This window comes from Melanotaenia boesemani, chromosome 9 (genome assembly GCF_017639745.1).
Source record: "Melanotaenia boesemani isolate fMelBoe1 chromosome 9, fMelBoe1.pri, whole genome shotgun sequence".
In the NCBI taxonomy this organism is placed as follows: domain Eukaryota; kingdom Metazoa; phylum Chordata; class Actinopteri; order Atheriniformes; family Melanotaeniidae; genus Melanotaenia; species Melanotaenia boesemani.
In genome coordinates, this window is record NC_055690.1 from 24,555,882 (window position 1) to 24,579,846 (window position 23,965).

The following is a 23,965-nucleotide window of genomic DNA, read 5'->3' on the forward strand; positions in this document are numbered from 1 at the left end:
AAAACAATGCAAGGCCAGCTATAAGGCATTTTGCTGACAAAGTTGTTTTAATCTGATGATACACTTGCAATACTCTTTTTATTATATTGTTAATCTACACGCTTTTGCGGTCAACACACACAGACAGACACACAGTGTGATGCCATAACCAGAAATAGCACTGGGATGGCTGCTATCCCTGTAGCTATTAATACTCAACTTGTCTGAGGTCATTGGCAACACCCTGTTTTTCTCTCACCCTCTCACTGTATGCCAGCCTCTCTCTAACTTGGTATATGTCTGTATCCACACCAAAAGTCAGACTTTTAGTAGGCAGGACAAAGAGGCTAAATCAGACTAACAAGGAGCTATCTCTAAATGATGTTCAGCTTCTGTTTTTGTGGTCTGCCAGCCTGGCCCCTAGGTTTGCAGTTACAACATGTGGGAGTGTGTGTGTGCATGTGTGAATGTGTGTGGTCTGGAAAAGAACTGCATAAGTGGATTGCAGCTTGTGTTGAGAAATTGCTCCAGCCTGACCTCTCAAGTGGTTGCAGGTATTCAAACAGGAAAGTCCTGCAGGCATTAGTGACGGTGTTGTCATGTAGACTGTAACTTAAAGTAAGTAAATGCCTTCTTGCTCACAGTGGAAGCTATTAATGTGTACAAGTGAAAATCTGGTTTGACTTAGAAAAAAAAAACAGGGTATAGACCTGGCAGCCGCAACAAAGTTCATCTTCTTAACTAGTTACCACTTTGCTAAATTACAAAATTAGATGTAATAGTGGATGAGTGGAAGAAAATGGATTGACCTACAGAACTCAGTGGCAATATACTATGAAGTATCAAATTAAAATAGATGATTTGTTTCCCCTGGCAGGTCTAGTATAATAAATTGCATGAAAATTGTACCTATATATATATATATATATATATATAGATAGATAGATAGATAGATAGATAGATAGATAGATAGATAGATAGATAGATAGATAGATAGATAGATAGATAGATAGATAGATAGATTGGACTTTAATAATCTCACAGTGGAGAAATTTACTCGTTACAGCAGCTCTTATTACAAGATAAAGTGCAGCAAGCAGACAGAATAAGGTGAACATGCATCACAACAAGAAGGTACAATATAAATTATTTACAAGAAAAGAAGTCTAAGAAAAACAAAAAATATGTAGCATTATAAATATAAAAAATATATATATACTATATATATATATATATACAATATATAGATATATATATATATATATATATAAACTTCTTACCACAGCATATGGTACAGAAAGGGGAAAAACATTTATTTTCATGTGGATTAGTAATAGTTGAATGAAATGAACATCATAGCTGTGCGTTGCGTTAAATAGGTATTACTTCATATTTATACTCATATTTATTAGCACAATTATTCACTTATTTACTTTTTTAACACATCTTTTCTCTATTTGTACCTTCTTCTTCAAGCTAACCAGAGAGAAACATAACAGGAAATGTCAACGGCCTGCTAATAAAGTTTCCCAATTCAAATTCTGAATTGGTCTGCTTTATTTTGAGCCTCCAAACAGGAAGTTACATATTTAGACAGTCTACTGGTGCTGTGTTTTGCCTCAGCTGCTGCTGCCTGGTCTTTAGTGTGGATTTACATACCCTGATTTCCGTGGGACTGGGAAACGAAAGAGTAGGGTGGTGCGCCTTTCAGGAACTGGGGGAACAGTCGCACACAGCGTAACTTCACAAATTATCAACTTGTATTCGTGCCGTTGCTGGTCTCGCGACTCTCATCCCGCTCGGAATAACGTTTACTTCTCTCATCTTCTTTTGGTTGTCCGCTGTTCTTTCGCTGGAGTACTTTTTCTTGTCTGGAGGAGGACTGCGAGGTTTTTCTGAGAGGACGGGAAGCAGCTTGAGTTAAACCCGGTTTGAAGGGCTGTGGCCATGGCCGGGGGTGGTGGTGGGGGTGTTTCTCCGTTGGGGCCCGCACCGCCGATGTGGTATCACCGGGACCTGAGTCGAGCAGCGGCCGAGGAGTTGCTTGCCCGAGCTGGGAAAGATGGCAGCTTTCTGGTTCGGGACAGTGAGAGTGTCAACGGAGCTTTCGCACTTTGTGTACTGTAAGTAACTTTATCGTGTTTTGTTTACCTTTGTTTTAGCTTAAACTTTAAGTTCATAGCTAGCATACATGTTTCCAGTGAGTCACGAGTTAGTCGTAAAGCACTGAAATGATCTAAGTCTGTAAATCTAAGTTTTTCTAAATTGCATATAAATTGTTTAGCAGCAAACTGGAAACCTATGTGATCAAGTTGTAGTTGAAGCCAGGGTGAACCAGTGTTTACTTTCTCCTGGAGGAAAATGAGTAGGAGAGATGGACTGCCTGTCTCCGCGATAGTGAAACTCCAGCATGGCACACAACTTTAGGGTTATCCTTGATGTGGTTGCCTGTAGCGCCTTTTTTAGTGTAGACTGCTGCAATCAGCCTGCGGGCAAAAAGCAGCGCCAGTAAACGGAATGGTTGTGGAGGTGAATGAAAGCTTCTAGGGGTTGCTGAACCATATGATGTATTAATTAGGGCTCATATAGGCGAAGCAGAAGCACAGGAGTTACACAAAATATGCTTTCATATAGTGTTATGATGACATGGCCGCAATCTGCATGTAAGAGAGGTTCAAGCTGCCTCTATTTAAAGGTACTTAGGGCTAGCATCCTCTTTAAAAAAATGTGTTGAAACACCCTTGATTATACAAGAAAGAGTTTGCCACCATCTGCCTCCATATTCAGCTTTAACACAAACTTGCTAAGAGAAAGAACACCAGAGAGCAGATGAAGCTCCACTAAAGGTACAGCACCGGCGCTGTTATTCACAACAGACAATTGACTCAGATTGATTAAATGAAGTGCAGAAAAGGGATGTTAAACTTTAATAACCAAAATAGCTTGCACCATTGCGCTGTTTAACAATGTGCCCACACAAAGGTAAAGAGATATGTTTCCACTACAGATTGTACAGATGCAGAAAATTACAAGCAGTGTGACTCAATACACTGACATTGACATGACCTACATCCCCTATCTGATAGTTTACCCATGCTTTGTTGATTTTCTCTGTGTGTGTGCGCTCGCGTGCATATGCTCCTTCACTAAGTGATACGTAATGCTTGGGGTGCGTGTGTGTGTGTATTTTCTTTATTATATGGATTGAAAAATAATAAACATTATTTTCCGACTGAAAATGAAAAGAGTTTTGATTTTTAAACATCATAGAATATTTAAAATATTTGGAAACTGTATGTATGCTACTGCTAATACTTCTAAGAATGAGAATCACATAGTACTACAATATTATACTATTTCAGTGTTGATGCACAGATACACATAAAGACAGAAAGCAAGAGAAATTGTGTTAACTTTTTAAAACATACACCCACACAGCACTCATCTGTCTCCCTTTCTCTGTACAAACATACACTCAACAACGTCACCAGTCAGTTGGTAGTGTATGTTGAAGGTTAATTCATATAAACTATATAAACCTCTTACCTTTGCCTCTCTAAGGTGCTATTTTGACAATTAACCTAATTAACTGAAACGTGTTTCTTTTAGTTAGTTTTTTTTTTTTTTGTACAACTTACTTTTCAAGCATTTTGTTTCACCAGTGCAACTTTTGAGACATACGTTGCTGCCATTTAATTCAACATGTCCAAATATTTTTCATAAAATGGTGAACATTCTCTAATAATTGGAGTTGATGGAATTTTCTAAATAATTGTGGTCTGTTTTCTTTTTATATTTTATATTATCTGACAATTATATTTTACACAGCACATTTATTAATGGGGAAGGGAAGGTAGGGGGTGTTATGTCCTTCAGCCACCACAGGCAGCTGATTGGACAGGGTGGTGGTGGGATAATTACTCTGTGCTGCACATTATTTGAGGGATTTATAAACTTTCTATCTTCTGTGGTTTTTAAATGACAACTTTTTAAAATCACATTTTAACTTGTAAATGAAAACTGGCCTACAGCAAATTTTATTTCCCTAATTCTGCTCTTGTGTTAAGTTTGCATCACACTAAACACATCATGTGCATCACACATTTTGGGACTTTAAATTATTTGCTTCATAAAATAAGCTCACTGAATCTTGTCTTGGATGTTTGAAACTGTAGCTCTGTAATACACTATTTTGTAGAATAAATTCCCGGTTATTTTAAGTAAATGCTGCCCTCACCATGACTCCAGGTTCATTCCTCCCTCTCCCTTCCACTCCACTTTCACCTTTCACATCATGGTCCTTGTTTTATCTTTCAAAGTTTCCTTCATTTTAGTTGAAATATGTCATTTGCAGTAATGGTGTTATTGCTGGTTCATTCAGTTGACTCTGATAGATAGACAGAAAAGAATCTGAGCTTCAATATTATGAGTCTTTTTTTTTCACTATTCTGCAACATATGACACATAAGATTATTAGATGCTGCTTAAATAAACTTAACATAGGAATGTATAGAAAACAGCACTTCAATAATGTCATTTGCTCATGAAACAGTTATTGTAATTTGATACTCATTTAGAAATCCAGTCTTCAGGCTAAAGTTAAATATCATTCCATCAGGTTATTCAACCTCACAAATGTGCCAAAACCAACATTAGTTGTAATAAGTAGAAGTATTTGATGCATGTAAATCTGAATCACTACAGCTGTGAAGAGGCCTCAGCCCCGACTGGCACTCACTGAGAGCTGATATGTATAACATTTTTTGATATGGGATACATTTAATGCTTTTTAATTTTTTTTAGGTTTTAAATCACAACACAAACTTGATAACCTTGGTTTTAGCCCACCTCCTAAAAGGAGTAGTATGCGATTAATTTTACTATATGGATGTAAACATGAGTGAAGACGAGGACAAAATTAATTTTAGTTACTTTCATCTTTCAAACGGACATTTATATAAGTAAATACAGTTGAAAGCAAAGTTGCTCACTTCAACTCATGCACAGCGGTTTTGTGAGAAGCTATTGAAGTTGGAAAAATCTAGATTCCAGCAGCACCATGTTTTTGTCACTATTTCAGGTGTGTTACCTTGTCTTATAAAATAAAAAGTTATGTAAGCATTATTGGGAATTTTATGACATTAAAATACTGCAGATGTGAGCACACAACATTAGGAGAAAAGCAAACAGATTCAAACATTAGTCACAGTGTGTTAACGCTCCACAAACAAGGATTTTCCTGTTATTGTGGGGATAGTGCTCTTGAAAATAAAAGTAGTCCACTGAGACTTCAACTCTTTAGATGCTAGGGGGGTGGATGGAGATACTGTTGTTTTCTCTTGAAGGCAGCTACAAAACCTTTTGTGGTAATTTAGCCAGGAAACACACCTGATAAACTGCAATTCAGCTGTTTTACCAGCTACTCTGCCTGAGTTTAACCTCACTGCCCACTTCCTCATCTCCAAGGAAGTGGGCAGTGAGAAGATGGGGTTGACCTGATTTTCTTCTTTTTTATTTTGTTTTTTAGATAAAATTATTCCTTGGTTATAACATTTAGTAACTGACAGGCAGGAAGATAAGTAGCTGTAAGCAAGTACAAAAACAAACTACACAGTATTTATTGTACGTCTCAGACTTCATATAAAACACAAATACAAACACTTTGTTAGGTTAGCTTGTTGGATAGCACGCAAAATGAAACTTATTTTTGTTTTACCTGGACATAAGTGTTAGACAAGGCTCCTGAGCTTTTCTCTTGTGACTTTCATACAGTGACTTCCTTTTTAAAGCGTTTGGAGACACCAGTGTGTTTAGGAAGTGTTTCCAGTTTTATTGTGGAACTGTCCCCTGAGCCAGTCTGAGGGCCATTTCGTTTCACTTCCTCTTAATGAATATTTCTGTCTGCAGTTGTATGTCTGAACACAAGTTTCAGTTACACCAGCTTTTGTAAGAATCATTTTGACCAACTTAGTTGTTAAAGACAAACAATTTATAAGCATTTGTTGCTCAGTAGTTTCTGTTGTTTATTGTGGTATAATTAACAATTTAGATCAAATATTTTACAAGTCTCTAAGAGGACATATGTTAACCAGTAGTGAGGACTACATGCTGACAAATCTCTGCCCTACAGAGTCATTGGATTTTTTTTCTATTTTTACTGCTGGAATTGTGGTCTTCAGTAGGCCTATCACTGCAACATGTCTTAAATTGTCAGGGTACAGCCTGCCTCTGTGTGTTTGCAAAATAGTCATTTCTATCAAAGCATTTTTCACTTTTTTTCTTTTTCTACTGAATTTAATTTCTGAATTTTCTAAAACGAGCATTATTTGCACAAAGTAATTAGATGATATGTTGTGACCAATTCAACTCTTTTCTCTATTCAGGCAATTATTCTGTTTGTGTTATATCTAGATGTAATGCATGTTAATGATTTGAACTTTAAACTGATGTAAATATGTTAAGATACAGATCTGCAACTGCTTTTGCACCTCCCTCATGTTAATGTTTAACATCCGTCTGAAACACAAACACAATCCTTCTGAAATTAGAGTCCTGTTTCACTTTAACCAAATAATCTTCCTTTGAAATACTTATTCATCTTATCAATGTTCTTTACTTAAATAAAACCAGAGTTGACACTATTTTAGATGTTTTTTTCCTTCTTTACACATTTCAAGATACTGTTTGTGGTAAATTTAGTTTAGATTAGATGAGAACCTCCCTCAGCTGCCCTTTACTTTACACATGACACTGATGCACAAAGAAGGTGCATCAGTCCCAGCTTTAAAGCATGTGTGAGAACGCCTTTATCCAATAAATTGGAATCAGTGGAGCGGCCATTGTCTTCAGTACGGACCATTGTTGACAGCAATGTAAAATTTCCGTATTTCTATCTTACAGTAAACCTCCTTCTCCATCTCCTTCCACGTGTTAACTTTGCTGCTACTGAAACAATAGTATTTACTCCACAGAGCTGCAGAGAATCTCATCAGCTGCCAGCAGGAAAACACACATAGTCTCACACATACACACTGTACACAGCAGTGACGCCTTTGTATGGTTCCTGTGCCAGGGAACCTTGGATGCATTGTGTTGAAAATGTAATGGGATTAAATGTGGAGATGGTTTGAGGGGTGCAAATATTTATTAAGTTTATAGTATTAGTCTAAGTTGATATTTGGAGCCACTACCAACACAGATAAATGTGCTGTGTATATACATCAGTTCAAAATAGGAACTTCTGTTTTAAATGTTTTGTAAGCTTAGTTCCACATTATGTGGCTCTGACTTTAAATAAAATCTGTGCTACTGAATGTGTTCCCTTCCTCTGCATGCTGTAAGATTACAAAAATAGGCAAATGTCTGAAATGTTATAGCATTAGAACTTCTACAGAAGGACTTAATGATAAGCAGCTGGTGAAAACATGACTGCACTCATTAAAGAAGCAGGCCAAAGGTAACAAAGATTGCTTTATGTGTATTTAAATGATTTCAGTTTTATTTTGGAGGGGTGCTTTTGAACAGATTTTCACACTCTAATATTCCAGAAACTTTGAAATTGAAATTGAAGTTGAAAATATCACATTTCATCAAGTTGAGCCATCTGACACCTCTAGAGAAGTCTTCACTTGACCAGAGTTTATAGCCCGTTCCAATGCTCCACTTAAAGCGCCACGTAGCCTCTCCAATAACAGGGTTCAGTTCAGTTAATTTCAAAAGTAATGGCATTTTGTGATGTATAATTTATTAAGCTGTTCTTTTTCTTCTTTCTTTTCTTTTATTTTTTTGTTTGTTTTTGTTTAATCCAAACCATCTTTAAGTTAATTCCAGTCCATGTTTAGTTTGTCTCTCTCTCTCTCTCTCTCTCTCTCTCTCTCTCTCTCTCTCTCTCTCTCTCTCTCTCTCTCTCTCTCTCTCTCTCTCTCTCTCTCTCTCTCTCAAACACACACACAAAAAACAACAAAAAACAGGAAAAGGGACTGAGCAGCCAGAAGTAGGTGAATTCCCAACATAATTTATCCTTCCTTGTAAATATGAACTCTGTTGAGGCCAAAGTAGAAACCCTGCAAAGTATTTTGCATAGACTTCCATCCTAACACTTAGTTCTGAGTACACACATACATATTTCCACCAATAGGCAAGACCCACAATGTTTGTTTGACAAATTGAACATGAGGTGCAGGCATGTAAATCATTACAGTCCAGCCTCTTGCTTCAGGCATTTAGTCAAAGCTGGGCGATTGCCTATGTCAGAGCATTGATCTGTGATTGGTTGGAGATGAAAATAACAGCCTGTGTTACAATCAGAAATAGAATTTAGAAATCGAGTTTATGCTCATTTGTAAAATGTGAATCTGGAATAATTATCTTTCATTTTGAACTAAATTCTGTTGTTTAATACACTGTGTGCAGAATTATTAGGCAAATGAGTATTTTGATCACATCATCCTCTTTATGCATGTTGTTCTACTCCAACCGGTACAGGCTTGAAAGCCTACTACCAATTAAGCATATCAGGTGATGTGCATCTCTGTAATGAGAAGGGGTGTGGTCTAATGACATCAACACCCTATATCAGGTGTGCATAATTATTAGGCAACTTCCATTCCTTTGGCAAAATGGGTCAGAAGAGAGATTTGATGGACTCTGAAAAGTCAAAAATAGTGAGATGTCTTGCAGAGGGATGCAGCACTCTTAAAATTGCCAAGCTTTTGAGGCTTGATCATAGAGCAATCACGCGCTTCATTCAAAATAGTCAACAGCGTCACAAGAAGCGTGTTGAAAAAACAAGGCGCAAAATAACTGCCCATGAACTGAGGAAAATGAAGCGTGAAGCTGCCAAGATGCCATTGGCCACCAGTTTTGCCATATTTCAGAGCTGCAACATCACTGGAGTGCCAAGAAGAACAAGGTGTGCAATACTCAGGGACATGGCCAAGGTAAGGAAGGCTGAAAAACGACCACCACTGAACAAGACACACAAGATAAAACGTCAAGACAGGGCCAAGAAATATCATAAGACTGATTTTTCTAAGGTTTTATGGACTGATGAAATGAGAGTGAGTCTTGATGGGCCAGATGGATGGGCTCGTGGCTGGATCAGTACAGGGCAGAGAGCTCCACTCCGACTCAGACTCCAGCAAGATGGAGGTGGGGTACTGGTATGGGCTGGTATCATCAAAGATGAGCTTGTGGGACCTTTTCGGGTTGAGGATGGAGTCAAGCTTAACTCCCAGTCCTACTGCCAGTTTCTGGAAGACACCTTCTTCAAGCAGTGGTACAGGAAGAAGTCACCATCGTTCAAGAAAAACATGATTTTCATGCAGGACAATGCTCCATCACACGCATCCAAGTACTCCACTGCGTGGCTGGCCAGAAAAGGTCTAAAAGAAGAAAAAATAATGACATGCCCTCCTTGTTCACCTGATCTTAACCCCATAGAGAACCTTTGGTCCCTCATCAAGTGTGAGATCTACAGGGAGGGAAAACAGTACACCTCTCTGAACAGTGTCTGGGAGGCTGTGGTTGCTGCTGCACGCAATGTTGATCGTGAACAGATCAAGACACTGACAGAATCTATGGATGGCAGGCTTTTGAGTGTCCTCGCAAAGAAAGGTGGTTATATTGGTCACTGATTTGTTTTTGTTTTGTTTTTGAATGCCAGAAATGTATATTTGTAAATTTTGAGTTGTTATATTGGTTTCCCTGGTGAAAATAAATAAGTGAAATGGGTATATATTTGGTTTTTGTTAAGTTGCCTAATATTTATGCACAGTAATAGTCACCTGCACACACAGATATCCTGCTAAGATACTAAAACTAAAAAGAGCCCCAGTCCAACTTCCAAAAATATTCAGCTTTGATTTTTATGAGTCTTTTGTGTTCATTGCGAACATAGTAGTTGTTCAATAATAAAATTAATCCTCAAAAATACAACTTGCCTAATAATTCTGCACACCCTGTACTGTCACTTTAAATTTATGATGTATAATGAGCACTGGGTTTTGATTTACTGTATCATACTACCGTAAGGATAAAGCACATGCTCAACTTTGATGGACAGCAACAGGTTGAAGCCCCCCCCCCCCCCCCCAACACACACACACACACTCGTATAAACATACACATTGCATATCAACTGAGGTCAAGTACATGAAGGAATGCTGCGTTTTGTGGTTTCAAACCATTTTTTAAGTAGTCTTGCCTCACTTCACCCTCCTTCTACTCATTTACTCTGTTTCCTCTAACTTTGCCTTCTTATTTTGGTCTATCTCTTTTTCTGTGCTTTTGTCTTCTTACATCTCTGTTTCTGTCTTTCCCTGCAGGTTTCAGAAGCACGTCCACACCTACAGGATCCTACCAGACGATGAGGGATTTCTGGCAGTACAGGTACAGAAGTGATGCACACTCGAGCTTCAGCAACAGCTGGCAGGCAGATAGCTTTTGGTGGCCCTGAGCTCTCGCTTGCGCACACACACACAAACCAACAGCCCTGTCTTTGTGCCTTGTGCCCAACAGCTGTGAACCCACTCCCCCTCCTCCTCCTCCTCCCACTAGTGTCACTCACACACAACATTGTGGTGCTTCAGAACATGCTGTCACATTACAGATGTCTGTCTAAGTTTTAGGACTTAGACAGTGAAAAAAAGTCTCATTTTGCTTCCTGGGGCTAAATGTGTTTGCTAGCAGTTTTTTTTTAAAACAGCTCTTCCTGGTTTGAATTATATTTAGCTTGCTAGGTCGCATTTGCTTAAACAACATTAAATATGGAACAATAGGGTCCACCAGAGATTCAAGCAACTCGACTAGATGCAGCCAAAGACTTTGGTTATAATTATTTGGATCTTTCCATGTAGGAAATAACATTTCTCTCTGTTTGGCTTCCTTCCTTCCACTTTCAGACGTCTCAGGGTGTGCAACCTAAGCGGTTTAAGACTTTGCCGGAGTTGGTATCTCTGTATCTGCAGCCAAGTCAGGGTTTGGTCACCACATTGCTTTACCCTGTGGACAGAGAGGAGACAGCTGTCACTGATGACAGGGACTATTCAGGTAATTCACACAAGCACACCCACAGTCACAGAGGAGTCCTTTTTTTGTCACATGTTAATTCTCGTTCTCTGTAACTGGTAGATGGAGAGGATGAGAAGCCCCCCCTCCCCCCTCGCTCTGCGTCAACCTCCACTCCTCCTGGACAAGACACACCCACAGAAAGGTACAAAGTCTTAAAATTATGTAGTTGTACTAAACATATTTTATTAATTCGCTTGCACTTGAAATCTTGTTATTGACATAACAAAAGGTAACAATAAATGCGTATTTCTGTAATGTTTGACTGAAACTGAAACTGAAATATGAGGCACAGGCATTTTTGAGTCACAGCAGTGGTTTTTTTTTTTTTGTCAAACTGCCTTAATAAGAAACAAAGTCAACCTTGGAAATTAGCTGTCACACTCACCATATGAGTCATAAATTGTCATGAATCATCAAAATGACAGGAAAATGCATGGTAGATCAGAGGAAGTCAGGGCAACAGCACATCACCTTTTTTTTTCAATTTTACACTTTTAAAAAAATTGCGGACTTTAAACCTTGGAAGAGGTTTACTGGGAGAGGTTACACAACAAACAGTAATTGATGGAAATATTCAGAGTGGTTTATAGAAAGTGAGAAAGACAAACATTTTCAAGCAATTAAAGTAGTGTAAGAAGTGTTTCTACAAAGGAAAGTACAATACAAGTGGATATTAAGTAAACAAGGAAGTAAAATTTTTTTCTTTACTGGATCGTCTTAAACGTTCAGCTCTTGACAGAAATGCTGTCATGTGGCTGCATTTAAAGCAACATTCTCTGCAGACTGGTGACACTGCCAGCTTGCTAAGAGTTGTGCTTTTGTTCCATTGTCATTGTAGATGTGAGTTGGATTCGATAAGTATGTAATTATAAAATTCCTGCTTGTATAGATGCAGTGCTCACAAACACACACTGGACAGCTCTGCCTTCCCCCACAGAGAGTGCAGTTTATTTGCAGCTTAATTCTTCTTCAAGAACTTAAATGTGTAATTGATTTGTAAAGCTATACAAAGGACTGAACAAATAGCAAAAAGAAAAATAGATTCAAATAGCAGTTAATAAAGGAAAATACAGGTTTGCTGGTTCTCAAATATTCATACTGATGTTGTGATTCTATATGGTTTTAATGCTTACTGGAGTGCTTTTAATTGAATTTGTTGTAGCACACCTGCAGCTAATGGCCTGAGCACCATCTCCCACGAGTACCTGAAGGGCAGCTATGCATTGGACCTTGAGGCAGTCAAACAGGGAGCCTCCACCTTGCCTCATCTCAACAAGACATTAGTGGCCTCCTGCAAACGCCTTAATGGGTGAGCTGCAGACACCAGTATATCTGTAGACCCCCAGATTCCACAGACACATATTCTATTATCCATATATTTCACATACAATGCTGTACTTTTGTATCTGTGAATGTCACTACACTGACAGACCCTCAACCCTCAGCTGTTTGCTTCATCAACTTGGCTCTTGTTTTGTCCACAATGGCACATGTTGCTCATTCAAACATTGAGATAAGTAGTAAATAATAGACTTGAACTATTAAATAATGCATGGAAATAATAAAGGAACACAGAGCTGAAAGACATGGCTTAGAAAAGACAGGCATTGTTAATCAGTTTTTTTTTCTTCAAAAAGGGAAGTGGATAAGGTTTTGTCCGGTCTGGAGATCCTGTCAAAGGTTTTTGATCAGCAGAGTGCTTTCATGGTCACCAAGATGATCCAACAGGTAAGCATCTTTGCTATATTTATGTGTGTGTGTTTTTTATGTGTCCGTGTGTTCATGCTCGGTAAGAATAGAAGCTTTATTATTCCTGTCTTTCTGTCATGACCTCCAGTATCCACCACCTGCTTGATGGAGTTATTTGGGTTTTTTTTTTTTTTTTTACTTTCTTTTTCTGACATTTCTGTAAAGCGAGAGCAGGAAAAAAATATTTAAAACATTGCGAAACTTTCAAGTGCTGTTATACACTCATTCTCAGAAACATGGTTGTGGAATTTTTATGGTATTGTATATGTGGAAACCAAAGATCTGTGTACATTATTCTTAATTTAGACTCAAATTTCAATGCACACAATGTAAATTTTTGTAGATATTAATTGATATGTTGTTATTGTTATTATTCATGTATGATATATTCCTGCTTTGTCCACACACTGATTTATAGACACGTCAAACCAGTTCTGTCAGTATTTGTAACTTGTACGCTGACGTGCAGTCCACAATGAATTTGTCGGATAGTTTGTGATGTTCAGAACCTCTCACTTTAAACATGTTTTGCACAAGGGTGTTGTGTAAATTTTACAGATGGCAGTGTATTTGAGATTATATTCATAAAGTAAGTTACTGCACGCAGCTTGAACACTGCCCTGTTATAACATGGAAATCACGCAAGTCTTGACCACATCAAAGTAAAATTGATCATTTTGATTAAACATTGATAAAATAATTTACTTACCAGTGTCTATTAGATCCAATATTAGTGGTTAAATAGACTTAGCAGTTCTGGTCAAGGGAGTTTTATCCAAAGTGGTGGATCTTTAGTTAGTTAATGTCAGGCTTCATCATACTATACATTCAATACTTTATTTTGATCTTGATTATGATTTTGATTATGCTCTTTTTTGGGATATGATCAGGAAAAGAACCAGTAGGATAGTACTATATAGGGACAATTTAATCAGAAACTTTGAACAGCAAATGATACCGTGGTGATCTGGCCAGGTTAAAGAGAGCTACATTCATTAGAGAGCAACACTAGAAACTCTGAAGTTAGGATCAAAATACCTTGCTAAACTCATTTCACAGTGCACCCCTCTGAGGTTAGATTAGTTAATGTTAAATATACTGTTCTTGAAGTATTTTTTGTTTAAGCATTTCATGTCATGTTTGGAATAGTCGTCCAATAGTTTCACATAATCTTACACTTTTAATCCTTACAAGAAGGTTTGTTTTTAAGACAAGTAAAATGTGTTTGGTTTTACTTAGGTTTATATTTTTAAAAAGAGATTTTAAAAAGAAGTTAAAAACTTGTTTGTCCATTGTCCATAAAAGATAAGCAAATTGGTATATTGGTGACACGAGTTTAATTGGTGACATTAGTTCAGTTGCTATTTTTGTCACCAGCATATATTATCAGGTTTGAGAGATTCAGAAATGTCTGTTCATGGTGGGGCAGTTTCAAAATTGTTCTCAAAAACCAGCTAAATCCCATATATTTACATCACTGTTCTTAACATTCTAATAGTTTTTCTTCATTCATTCATTTGTTCATTCGTTCATTCATTCGTTCATTCATTCATTCATTCATTCATTCATTCATTCATTCATTCATTCATTCATTCATTTCTCTCCATCAGTCAGTGAATCAGGGTGGAGACCAGGAGTTGGAGAACTTGGTGACCAAGTTGGCAATTCTCAAAGACCTGCTGTCCTCAATTGAGAAAAAGGTAGATGCATAAAACTTTAACCAAGTTTGGGTTTTTATCCTATGACATTGTGCTTTTTTTTTTTAATACCAGAGCAGTTCCTGTGCAGGTTTAAAGCCACTGTCTGTCTACTAAGTACACATATATTAGATATAAATATATAGGTATTTTTTAAAAAAACAGTCTTCCAAGTTATGTCAACACCTAGAGGGCAACTTTTGGACAGTTGGCTATCAGCAAAAAGTATTCTTTATCTGGTTTTCTTATCTGTAGAAACTGCAAGCCAAAACCACCTTATATATTTCTGAGCCTAACATGACTGGTTATCATTTTGTTCCAAGATCAACCAGTGTTACTAAAGTGGTTAAAGACAGCTCTGAAGGACAGTTCTTGTTGTACTAGTATTAATGACTTAATGAAGAACTAATTTGGCAATTAAATTTGAAGCAAATGTTGCCATTGACTCAGTTGCTATATATATATTTATTTATTTTTATCACCAGTTTAAAAAAGTTAAAAAAAAAAGAGAGAGAGAGAGAAAACACATGTTAAAAGATGTGTCTAAGTTCTACTTCCTATCAACAAAAAGAAAAAATAATTTGCTCTGTAATGGAAGCTTTACATGCAATTTATGCAATTGTAGGTCATTCCAGGAAAGTTTCAAAAGCAAAGGATTTTGTGAGTACAATAAGCCCCACTATTTAGAATCAGTTGTAGTACAGTAAGTACAGTTAAACTCTACTTGCTCTGGTTTGGCCTGATTTGTAAGGAGGGGCTTTTTCTTGCTAAGGAGGAAATGGCCTCCAGGGCAGCCAGTCTCCATGTCCGGATTCATGTGATGAACCTGGCTCCACCTTCTGTTCCCCTGTTAAATCACATCACAGGAAATGGGAAATCTTTTTCTTGTTAACACAATCACTGAAAACAACATGTGTTGGCACATCTGTGCGTTTTTCTTTTACTCAGTTTTGGTGTCTTTGTGATTATATGCATTTTTTCGTTGTTAAGAAAAAATAATAATCACCTCCCTATTTCTTTGTTACCTCAGGCTCTGAAAGCTCTACAAGACATGAGCTTGTCCTCTCCATGCTCCCTACCTCCTCTCTCCATGCGTCACAGCAAAGCCATTCCTGTGCAGGCCTTTGAGGTACACACAGCTGTACACACACATGCAAAATCACATAGTTGATAAGTAGTCGTGTCATTCCAGGGTAATGGAAGTTACTGTGGAGGCAGTAGATCCTAGCTTTTGACCTTGCTGGGATAAGCCCAAAAATGAAAAGAACTTTTTACCATTTAATTGATAATCGAGGGATAATGTGTGATGAAAGAAAAAAAGAAAGAAAAAAACCTTATTGTGCTGTTTGTTTATAAATGCTTCATATATCTTGTTACTTGACAGGTGAATAATGTTTTATATGTTTTCAATATAGAGGGAAACATAGTAAGAGAGGGAATGTTTGGCGTCACAGAGGGCAAACTGAACCTAGATTACAATTAGACAGGAAAGTCATGTTTTCTCAAACACAGGAAGTTTTAGTACAGCTGATGTGAGACCAGAAAAATGCTTGTAATGAACTTCCTTGTGAACCATCACTGACATCATGGTATTTAATTACATTTAGTGTCATGCTCCCTCGTGGAATAGCCAAAAGTCATATGTGCTGTTTTTAAAATTGTAGCAGTGCTAATATACAGCATGTATTTTGTTATACACACAATTTGTTTAGATGGCTGTAATGAAAAGGGGAGACATAATTAGGAAGAACATAAATAAGAATCAGTTGAATGAAGGGTGAATAAAGTGAGGGAAACGGTTTTAAGGATGGTTGTCACTAGCACAAGGTAAAGGAAATGAGAAAGAAAGATGAATGTTTCTGAATATTAGCTGTCAGGTGGGTCTGCGTCCTCTGTGGTGATATTCTTTCAGTAGTTTCCTGTTGCAAAAGAACATACATGTTCACAAGAGAACAGACCGTCTCATCGTCTACCACTTATGAATTGCAAGTAAGAAATAATGTCGTCCTGGGAAATTATTAGTCCTGTGTGTCCTGGTGTGGAAAAAGTCCACATAGACCCATTTAGTGACTAACAGAAATGTATCAATGTCTTTCTAAGCAACTATTTAGAAATTCAGAATGGGTTATTATTATTATTATTATTATTATTATTATTATTATTATTGATTAAACTAAATGGAAAAGAAAAATCCTTTGTTAATCCCAGTGGTAAATATGGTAATATGGCAGCATCTCTTAATGCTATAACATAGTAAGTGATAAAATGGTGACATAATATTAAGTTTATCTTGTGTGTCATAATAATAGAAAGATATACTGTTCACCCTTTGGAGACCCCTGGTGGTGTGAAGATTTCATGTTGGCCATGGTTACATGGTGTTTTTTTAATTCGGAATTAATTATTCAGAATTAAATAATTTGGAATTAAAGTATTCTCCTTCGCGTTTAGTAATTCCAAATTGAGGTTTACAAGGAAAACACGTTTATTTACCTTTATCCGATTCCACTTAAGATCTAAGGGTTGGGAAAGGATCTTATTGGACATGAGGCGGACGGGACGTATTTATGCCTACTGGAAGAAAACAAACGAAGGTGTGGGCATCATCGTGACAAGACAAAGGACCGAGCATGCACAGAACAACGGGGAATAATTTAAAGTGGAAGGACTGTATAAATGATCGAGGAATTATTCAATTTGGATTTAAAATCAGAATAAATTAGCCACTTAATTTAGATTTAAGTTTAATTCAGAATGGCCATTTTCATTAGGTGTTTACAAGGTCATTTTAAAGAGTATTTAATTTTTATTCTGAAGGGGAATTAAAATTCACATGTAAACATGGCCATTGTGACCAGTGGAAATGTATGGCACCCAAAGGTTTTTATATACATTATATTGCCAAAAGTATTGTCTTACCTGCCTTGACTCTCATATGAATTTAATAGACATCCCATTCTTAAATAAATTAGGCCAAAATGACATTGGCCTACCTTGCAGCTATAACAGCTTCAACTCTTCTAGGAATGCTTTCCACAAGGTTTAGGAGTCTGTTTATAGGAATTGTTGACCATTCCTCTAGAAGGACATTTGTGAGGTTCATTCTAATTCATCCTAAAGGTGTTTTATCGGATTGAGGTCAGGACTTTGTGCAGGCCAAGTTCATCCTCACTAAACTTGTTCATCCATGTTGTTGCTTTGTGCACTGGTGCACAGTCATGTTGGATCAGAAAAGGGACATTCCCAAACTGTTCCCTCAAAGTTGGGAGCATGCAATTGTCCAAAATCTCTTGGGATGCTGAAGCATTCATAGTTCCTTTCACTGAAACTAATGGGTCCAGCAAGCCCAGCTCCTGAAAAACAACCACAAACCATAATCCCCCTTTAACCAGACTTTACACTTGTCACCATATAGTACAAGTACTCTTCTCCTGTCAACCGCCATACCCTGACTCTTCCATCAGATTGCCAGATGGTGAAGCCTGATCCATCACTTCAGAAAACACATCTCTACTGATCCAAAGTCCACTGGCGGCGTTCTCTACACCACTGCATCCAACGCTTTGCATTCCTTTTTAATAATGTATGGCTTGGATGCAGCTGCTTGGCCATGGAAACCCGATCCACGAAGCTCTCTTTGCTCTGTTCTTGAGCTGATCTGAAGGCCACATGAAGTTTGGAGGTCTGTAGCAATCAACTGCAAAAAGTTGTTGATCTTTACAGAAAGTTACCAACATTTGCACTCTATGTGCCTCAGCATCCACCGTCCTCGCTCAGCCATTTTACATGGCCTACCATTTCATGGCTGAGTTGCTGTCGTTCCCAGTCGCTTCCACTTTGTTATGATACCACTGACAGCTGACTGTGGATTATTTAGGTGTGAGGAAATTTCATGCCTGGACTTGTTGCACAGGTGGCCTTCTATCACAGTACCACGCTGGAATTCACTGAGCACCTGAGAGCGACCTATTCCTTCACAAATGTTTGTAGAAACAGTCTGCATTCCTCTGTGCCTGATTGTTATACACGTGTGGCCGTGGAAGTGTTTGAAACACCTGAGGTGAATACTTTTGGCAATATAGCGTACCAAACTGACCTTAAAGATGCTCTACAGAACTTTTGCAGTTTTTCTCAGTGACGCGCCCCCTACTAACAGCTAATTTGGCATCCATCTTGCATTCTACCTGTACTGTGAAATATCTTCAGCCAGTAAAAGACAGTCTTATCTTGACTCTTGTCTTTTGTCTCGTTCTGTTTTTTTCTCTCTTTCTTTTCCTGCCATTCTCTGATAATTTCATTTTATGTTTCTTTGCTGAATCAGCCACAGTACGTGTTCAAAACGGTCAGTGTGTTTACATCTGCTCGTTAATGAGTGATGCAGTGCGTAAGCGTAACTTAGCTGCAACATCACGCAGTGTCCTGAAAGAAAAAGTTTCAGCCTTGGGGTGCATTTTTAAGACTGAAGGTCCCTGTTCTGTATCTGAATTTGTTATCTGTCAAAAAATAAATAAATAAACAAACAAAGGCTATTTCAGGGTATTTTACACAAGTGATGTCAGTGTATGCATAATACTTGTTTTTATGCTTCATTACAGGTGAAGCTTGATGTTTATCTAGCAGAGCTGACCAAGATAGGGAAGAGTCAAAAGTACACCTTGTCAGTAGATGTGGAGGGGGGCAGGCTGGTAGTGATGAAGAAGGTGAAGGACAATCAGGAGGACTGGACTGCCTTCACACATGACAAAAGTAAGAGTTACACTCACATTTTTTACACATGTAGTCTTTACTTACCTTATTACCTGAGGAGATAGTATTAACAGAGGAGTTAACACTGAGATTTTCTTTTTTATTCAGTTTATTTAAAAGGAGCAGTGCACTTTAATCATCATTTCAGTTTGAATTTAAATGTAAATGTGCCACAGTTAGCAAATGTGCTCATTTTCATCTGTAGTCCCTTGGCAGCCTTGGCCGGTCAACACAACAATTAAAAAAAATCTTGGATGGATACTTGTTTTATATCACCATCCATCCATTTTCTGCCGGGTCGCGGGGGCAGCTGCCTAAGCAGGAAAACCCAGACTTCCCTCTCCCCGGCCACATTCACCAGCTCATCTGGAGGGATCCAGAGGCGTTCCCAGGCCAGCCGAGAGATGTAGTCCGTCCAGCGCGTCCTAGGTCTTCCCCTGGGCCTCTTTCCAGTGGGATGTGCCCAGAAACACCTCACCAGGGAGACGTCCAGGAGGAGATGCCCGAGCCACCTCATCTGGCTCCTCTCGATGCGGAGGAGCAGCGGCTCTACTCTGAGCCCCTCCCGGTTTACAGAGCTTTTCACCCGATCTCTAAGGGAGAACCCGGCCACCCTGCGGAGAAAACTCATTTCGGCCGCTTGTACTCGCGATCTTGTTCTTTCGGTCACTACCAACAGCTCGTGACCAAAGGTGAGAGTAGGAACATAGATCGACCGGTAAATCGAGAACTTTGCCTTTTGGCTCAGCTCCTTCTTCACCATGACAGACCGATGCAGAGTCCGCATCACTGCAGACTTTGCACCGATCCGCCTGTCTATCTCCCGCTCCATCCTTCCGTAACTTGTGAACAAGACCCCGAGATACGTGAACTCCTCCACTTGGGGCAGGACCCTATTGCAGACCCGGAGAGAGCACTCCACCCTTTTCCGGCTGAGGACTATGGTCTCGGACTTGGAGGTGCTGATTCTCATCCCAGCCGCTTCACACTCGGTTGTGAATCGCTTCAGTGAGAGCTGAAGATCACGGCCCTATGAAGCCAACAGAACCACATCATCCACAAAGAGCAGAGACCCAATCCTGAGGCCACCGAACTGGATCCCCTCAACACCTCAGTTGTGCCTAGAAATTCTGTCCATAAAGGTTATGAACAGAATCGGTGACAAAGGGCAGCCTTGGCAGAGACCAACCCGCACTGGAAACGATTCTGATTTACTGCCGGCAAGTATAAAACAAGTATATTAAAATATAATAAAAGATATGGTATGGCTTGTTATTCATGAGTGCAAGTTTGAATACCTAATCCATTTCTGAGGTTTAGTTTTAAAAATTGGATAGCTGGTGCTTTCTCTTAATCCACAGGGAAGACTGTTCTAGTAGTTTGTGGCCCCTACTAAGAAAACTGTTTCCCACACTTAATCCATCTGTAAAGTACAACACAATCTCCTCTAGTGGTTGCCCTGGTTTCCCTGCTGCTGCTATCCTTCTGCTTTACAAACTCATGGAGTGGGGACATGCAAGGCCATGTAATATCTTAAAAACAACACAGGCATCTAAAAAATGTAAAAGACTATTAAAATGAAGTAAATTATATATATATTTTTAAATATGACAGTAATGGTAACTGATGGGCACATTTGAATGTTGACAGATGGACATACTGATGGTAGATCATTGATATATAAACTGTGTGGAAACCAAACTGCATTGGATGTAGAGGGATGTGGCCTAAGTTTGGGTATTTTGGGGCATGTCCCCATCGCTAACCCTCTGTTTCCTGTCTGTCTGCCTCTCTCTCAGTACGTCAGCTGATCAAGTCTCAGCGGGTGCAGAATAAATTGGGCATTGTGTTTGAGAAGGAGAAAGATAAGAGCCAAAGGAAGGACTTCATCTTTGCCAGTGCCAAGGTCTGTTTTTACATAGTCACAAACTCTCTCACACATACTGTAATTTTAGAAGTAAGAAAACCAGATAATTTACAGTCCAAACACATCTGCATACATTATATTGAATAAACATGTTTGTACTGAAAGTAAACTATTAATCGTATGACGTGTACCTTTCACTACTGTTTAAAAAAGACTGTTGGAAAATGCTAATGAGTGATGTCAGCCACATTTCTGTATATCAGGGAACTTTAAAGAAGTATAAAGTTTTCATGTAAAAAGAAAACACGTTTAGATGGCATTAGATCTGGATCAGCTTCCACTCCCTGATGTGTATGTGTGTGTTTACTTCAGAAGCGAGAAGCGTTTTGTCAGCTGCTGCAGCTGATGAAGAACAAACATTCCAACCAGGATGAGCCAGACATGATTTCCATTTTTATAGGAACCTGGAATATGGGTTAGACACAAAAAACATCCTACACACTACCTCCAGTAAGGTGTGGTTTTTTTTAATAGTTAAAGAAGTTTTATTTCTTTGTCTTTAGGCTCCGTACCTTCACCTAAATCTGTGGCCTCGTGGGTTTTATGTCGTGGCCTCGGGAAGACTCTGGATGAGATGACCGTCACCATTCCTCATGACTTGTATGTGTTTGGAACCCAAGAGAACTCTGTTTGTGATCGGGAGTGGGTGGAGTCTCTACGTGCCATGTTGAAAGAACAGACAGAACTGGATTACAAACCGGTGAGGAAACCAAGGGAAATCTAAAATGCCAGGAACTTTACGATAAATATCAGTCTTTTTTTTTAATTGTTTTATATTATTTGTGCTTCCACACAAGGGAGGTATGAGAAAAAAATGGAGCTGATATGTTTAAGAAAATTATAGAGAAGCTAAAATTGAAGTAAGATTGGACAGTTTTGTGTGGTCTGAATGCAGAAATGATGACTATAGGTTCCTCATTGTTTGTAGATCGCAGTGCAGACTCTGTGGAACATAAAAATAGCTGTGTTGGTGAAACCTGAACATGAGAACAGGATCAGCCACGTTGGGATGTCCAGTGTCAAGACAGGCATTGCCAACACTCTGGGTAACAATAACACTTCCTAGTTACAATCTAATAAAAATATGAACAGTGGAATGAATAAAATTAAATTAAAATACTTTATTTCCAGGGGGAAATTGCATATTAATTGAATAATGTCACAATCAGAATTTTTTTATCTAAACATTTTACTAATTAATGCAGTTATCATGTCTATTATCATTTTTATAACAACTTGTTTTATATAAACTTATTTAAAAATCTAAATTTAGTAAATTTCCATGATAATATTATAAGTAAATATTGATAAGTATTATATTAATATATTATTATAAATATTAATATTATGAGAGAATGAAACTAACTGGATTGTGTCTTAATATTTATATAATTTATCATTACAATGCAATCAAATGAAAGTTTGTCCTTTTTTATTCGTCAAAATGAATGTTTTCCATAAGTCAACTTTTACATATTTAGTGTGGATGTTCATGTTGATGGTTGTCTAGGTAACAAAGGAGCAGTGGGTGTGTCCTTCATGTTTAATGGGACATCGTTTGGCTTTGTGAACTGTCACTTGACATCAGGAAATGAGAAGATTGCCAGGTACCCGCTCAGTCCCATACACACCTAATACCACATCATTAACTGTCCTCTGATCAGACTAGGAACCTTTCGAGGTTTTTGTTGTGATTCAGACACAAGAAACAGGGCATAAATTAAGCTCCAAATAAACTGTTTTACCCCCCAAATGGTCCATCCTTGGGGCATTTCCATTTTTGTTCTGTTTTTTTCAAAAACTTTGGATTGAGACACTTTGGCTGAATATTTCTGTGTGATTGAGCACCTCTCAAAGAGGACAGGTTAAAAAAATTATAGTCCATAGGAACCTTTTTACTGAAAAAAGTTTTCATAACTTCATCCTCTGTTATTATCTGAATAACCAAACCACAGGCTTTTTTTTATACACAGGGCTTATCTTGCCTCTAAACCTTGAATTAATAATTAAACTTAAAAGATGAGCATCCTCTATTGGTTTCTCTTCCTACTCTTATTACGTCACACTCATGCACCTTTCAACCCCTCCAGGAGGAACCAGAACTACCTTGATATCCTCCGGCTGCTGTCACTAGGCGATAAACAACTGAGCTCCTTTGACATTTCACTGCGTTTCACACACTTATTTTGGCTGGGAGACCTCAACTACAGGCTGGATATGGATATACAGGTGAAGCAAAATAAACTCAAAATCATAAAATGGATCTAATTTCAATACAAAATAACTTTCTGACACAGTGTTTATATATTTATTTATTTGTCTGTGTCTTTGTAGGAAATTTTGAACTACATTAACAGGAAGGAATTTGAACCCTTGCTAAAAGTGGACCAGCTCAACCTGGAGCGAGAGAAGAATAAAGTTTTTTTACGTTTTGGTTAGTATGTCTCAGCAAGTCGTGGTTATTTTTTCTCCCTGTGCACAGGAAGATATTCATGAGTTAGGCAAGGATTTGTTTAAATGTAGGGAACTGATCTTTAAGAAAAGCAAAATCACAACATTAATATTTGCAGTGGTCACATGAAAAAAGATGAAAGAGATGACGCACACATTTTCCAAAAGCACCTGCTCAGCAGGGCTGCCTCTTGAAGAATTCATGACTCCTCAAATTTTATGTGCTTACAATAAGAAAATTACAACTCAGGGAAAAATGACCACAAGATGGACTGAAATTGTACGAAAGTTAAAGTAAATGTTTTCTGACTTTTGAGATATCATTTGTGGTTTTTGAAAAAATAAA

At 38.1% G+C, this 23,965-nt stretch overlaps 1 protein-coding gene across 2 annotated transcripts in view; it reads left to right on the plus strand.

Moving 5' to 3' along the window:
• Positions 1 to 1,660: 1,660 nt before the first annotated feature.
• Positions 1,661 to 23,965, plus strand: part of inppl1a (inositol polyphosphate phosphatase-like 1a) — a 29,561-nt gene continuing 7,256 nt past the window's right edge. For both annotated transcript variants that reach the window (XM_041994050.1, XM_041994051.1), the window contains exons 1-16: positions 1,661 to 2,102; positions 10,305 to 10,368; positions 10,881 to 11,028; positions 11,110 to 11,191; positions 12,212 to 12,358; positions 12,687 to 12,777; positions 14,409 to 14,498; positions 15,526 to 15,624; positions 19,091 to 19,241; positions 21,041 to 21,147; positions 21,481 to 21,583; positions 21,672 to 21,868; positions 22,097 to 22,214; positions 22,679 to 22,775; positions 23,259 to 23,397; positions 23,503 to 23,602. In XM_041994050.1, the coding sequence (XP_041849984.1) occupies positions 1,927 to 2,102; positions 10,305 to 10,368; positions 10,881 to 11,028; positions 11,110 to 11,191; positions 12,212 to 12,358; positions 12,687 to 12,777; positions 14,409 to 14,498; positions 15,526 to 15,624; positions 19,091 to 19,241; positions 21,041 to 21,147; positions 21,481 to 21,583; positions 21,672 to 21,868; positions 22,097 to 22,214; positions 22,679 to 22,775; positions 23,259 to 23,397; positions 23,503 to 23,602 (1,909 nt within the window). In that variant the 5' untranslated portion in view covers positions 1,661 to 1,926. The remainder of the gene's footprint in view (positions 2,103 to 10,304; positions 10,369 to 10,880; positions 11,029 to 11,109; positions 11,192 to 12,211; positions 12,359 to 12,686; positions 12,778 to 14,408; positions 14,499 to 15,525; positions 15,625 to 19,090; positions 19,242 to 21,040; positions 21,148 to 21,480; positions 21,584 to 21,671; positions 21,869 to 22,096; positions 22,215 to 22,678; positions 22,776 to 23,258; positions 23,398 to 23,502; positions 23,603 to 23,965) is intronic.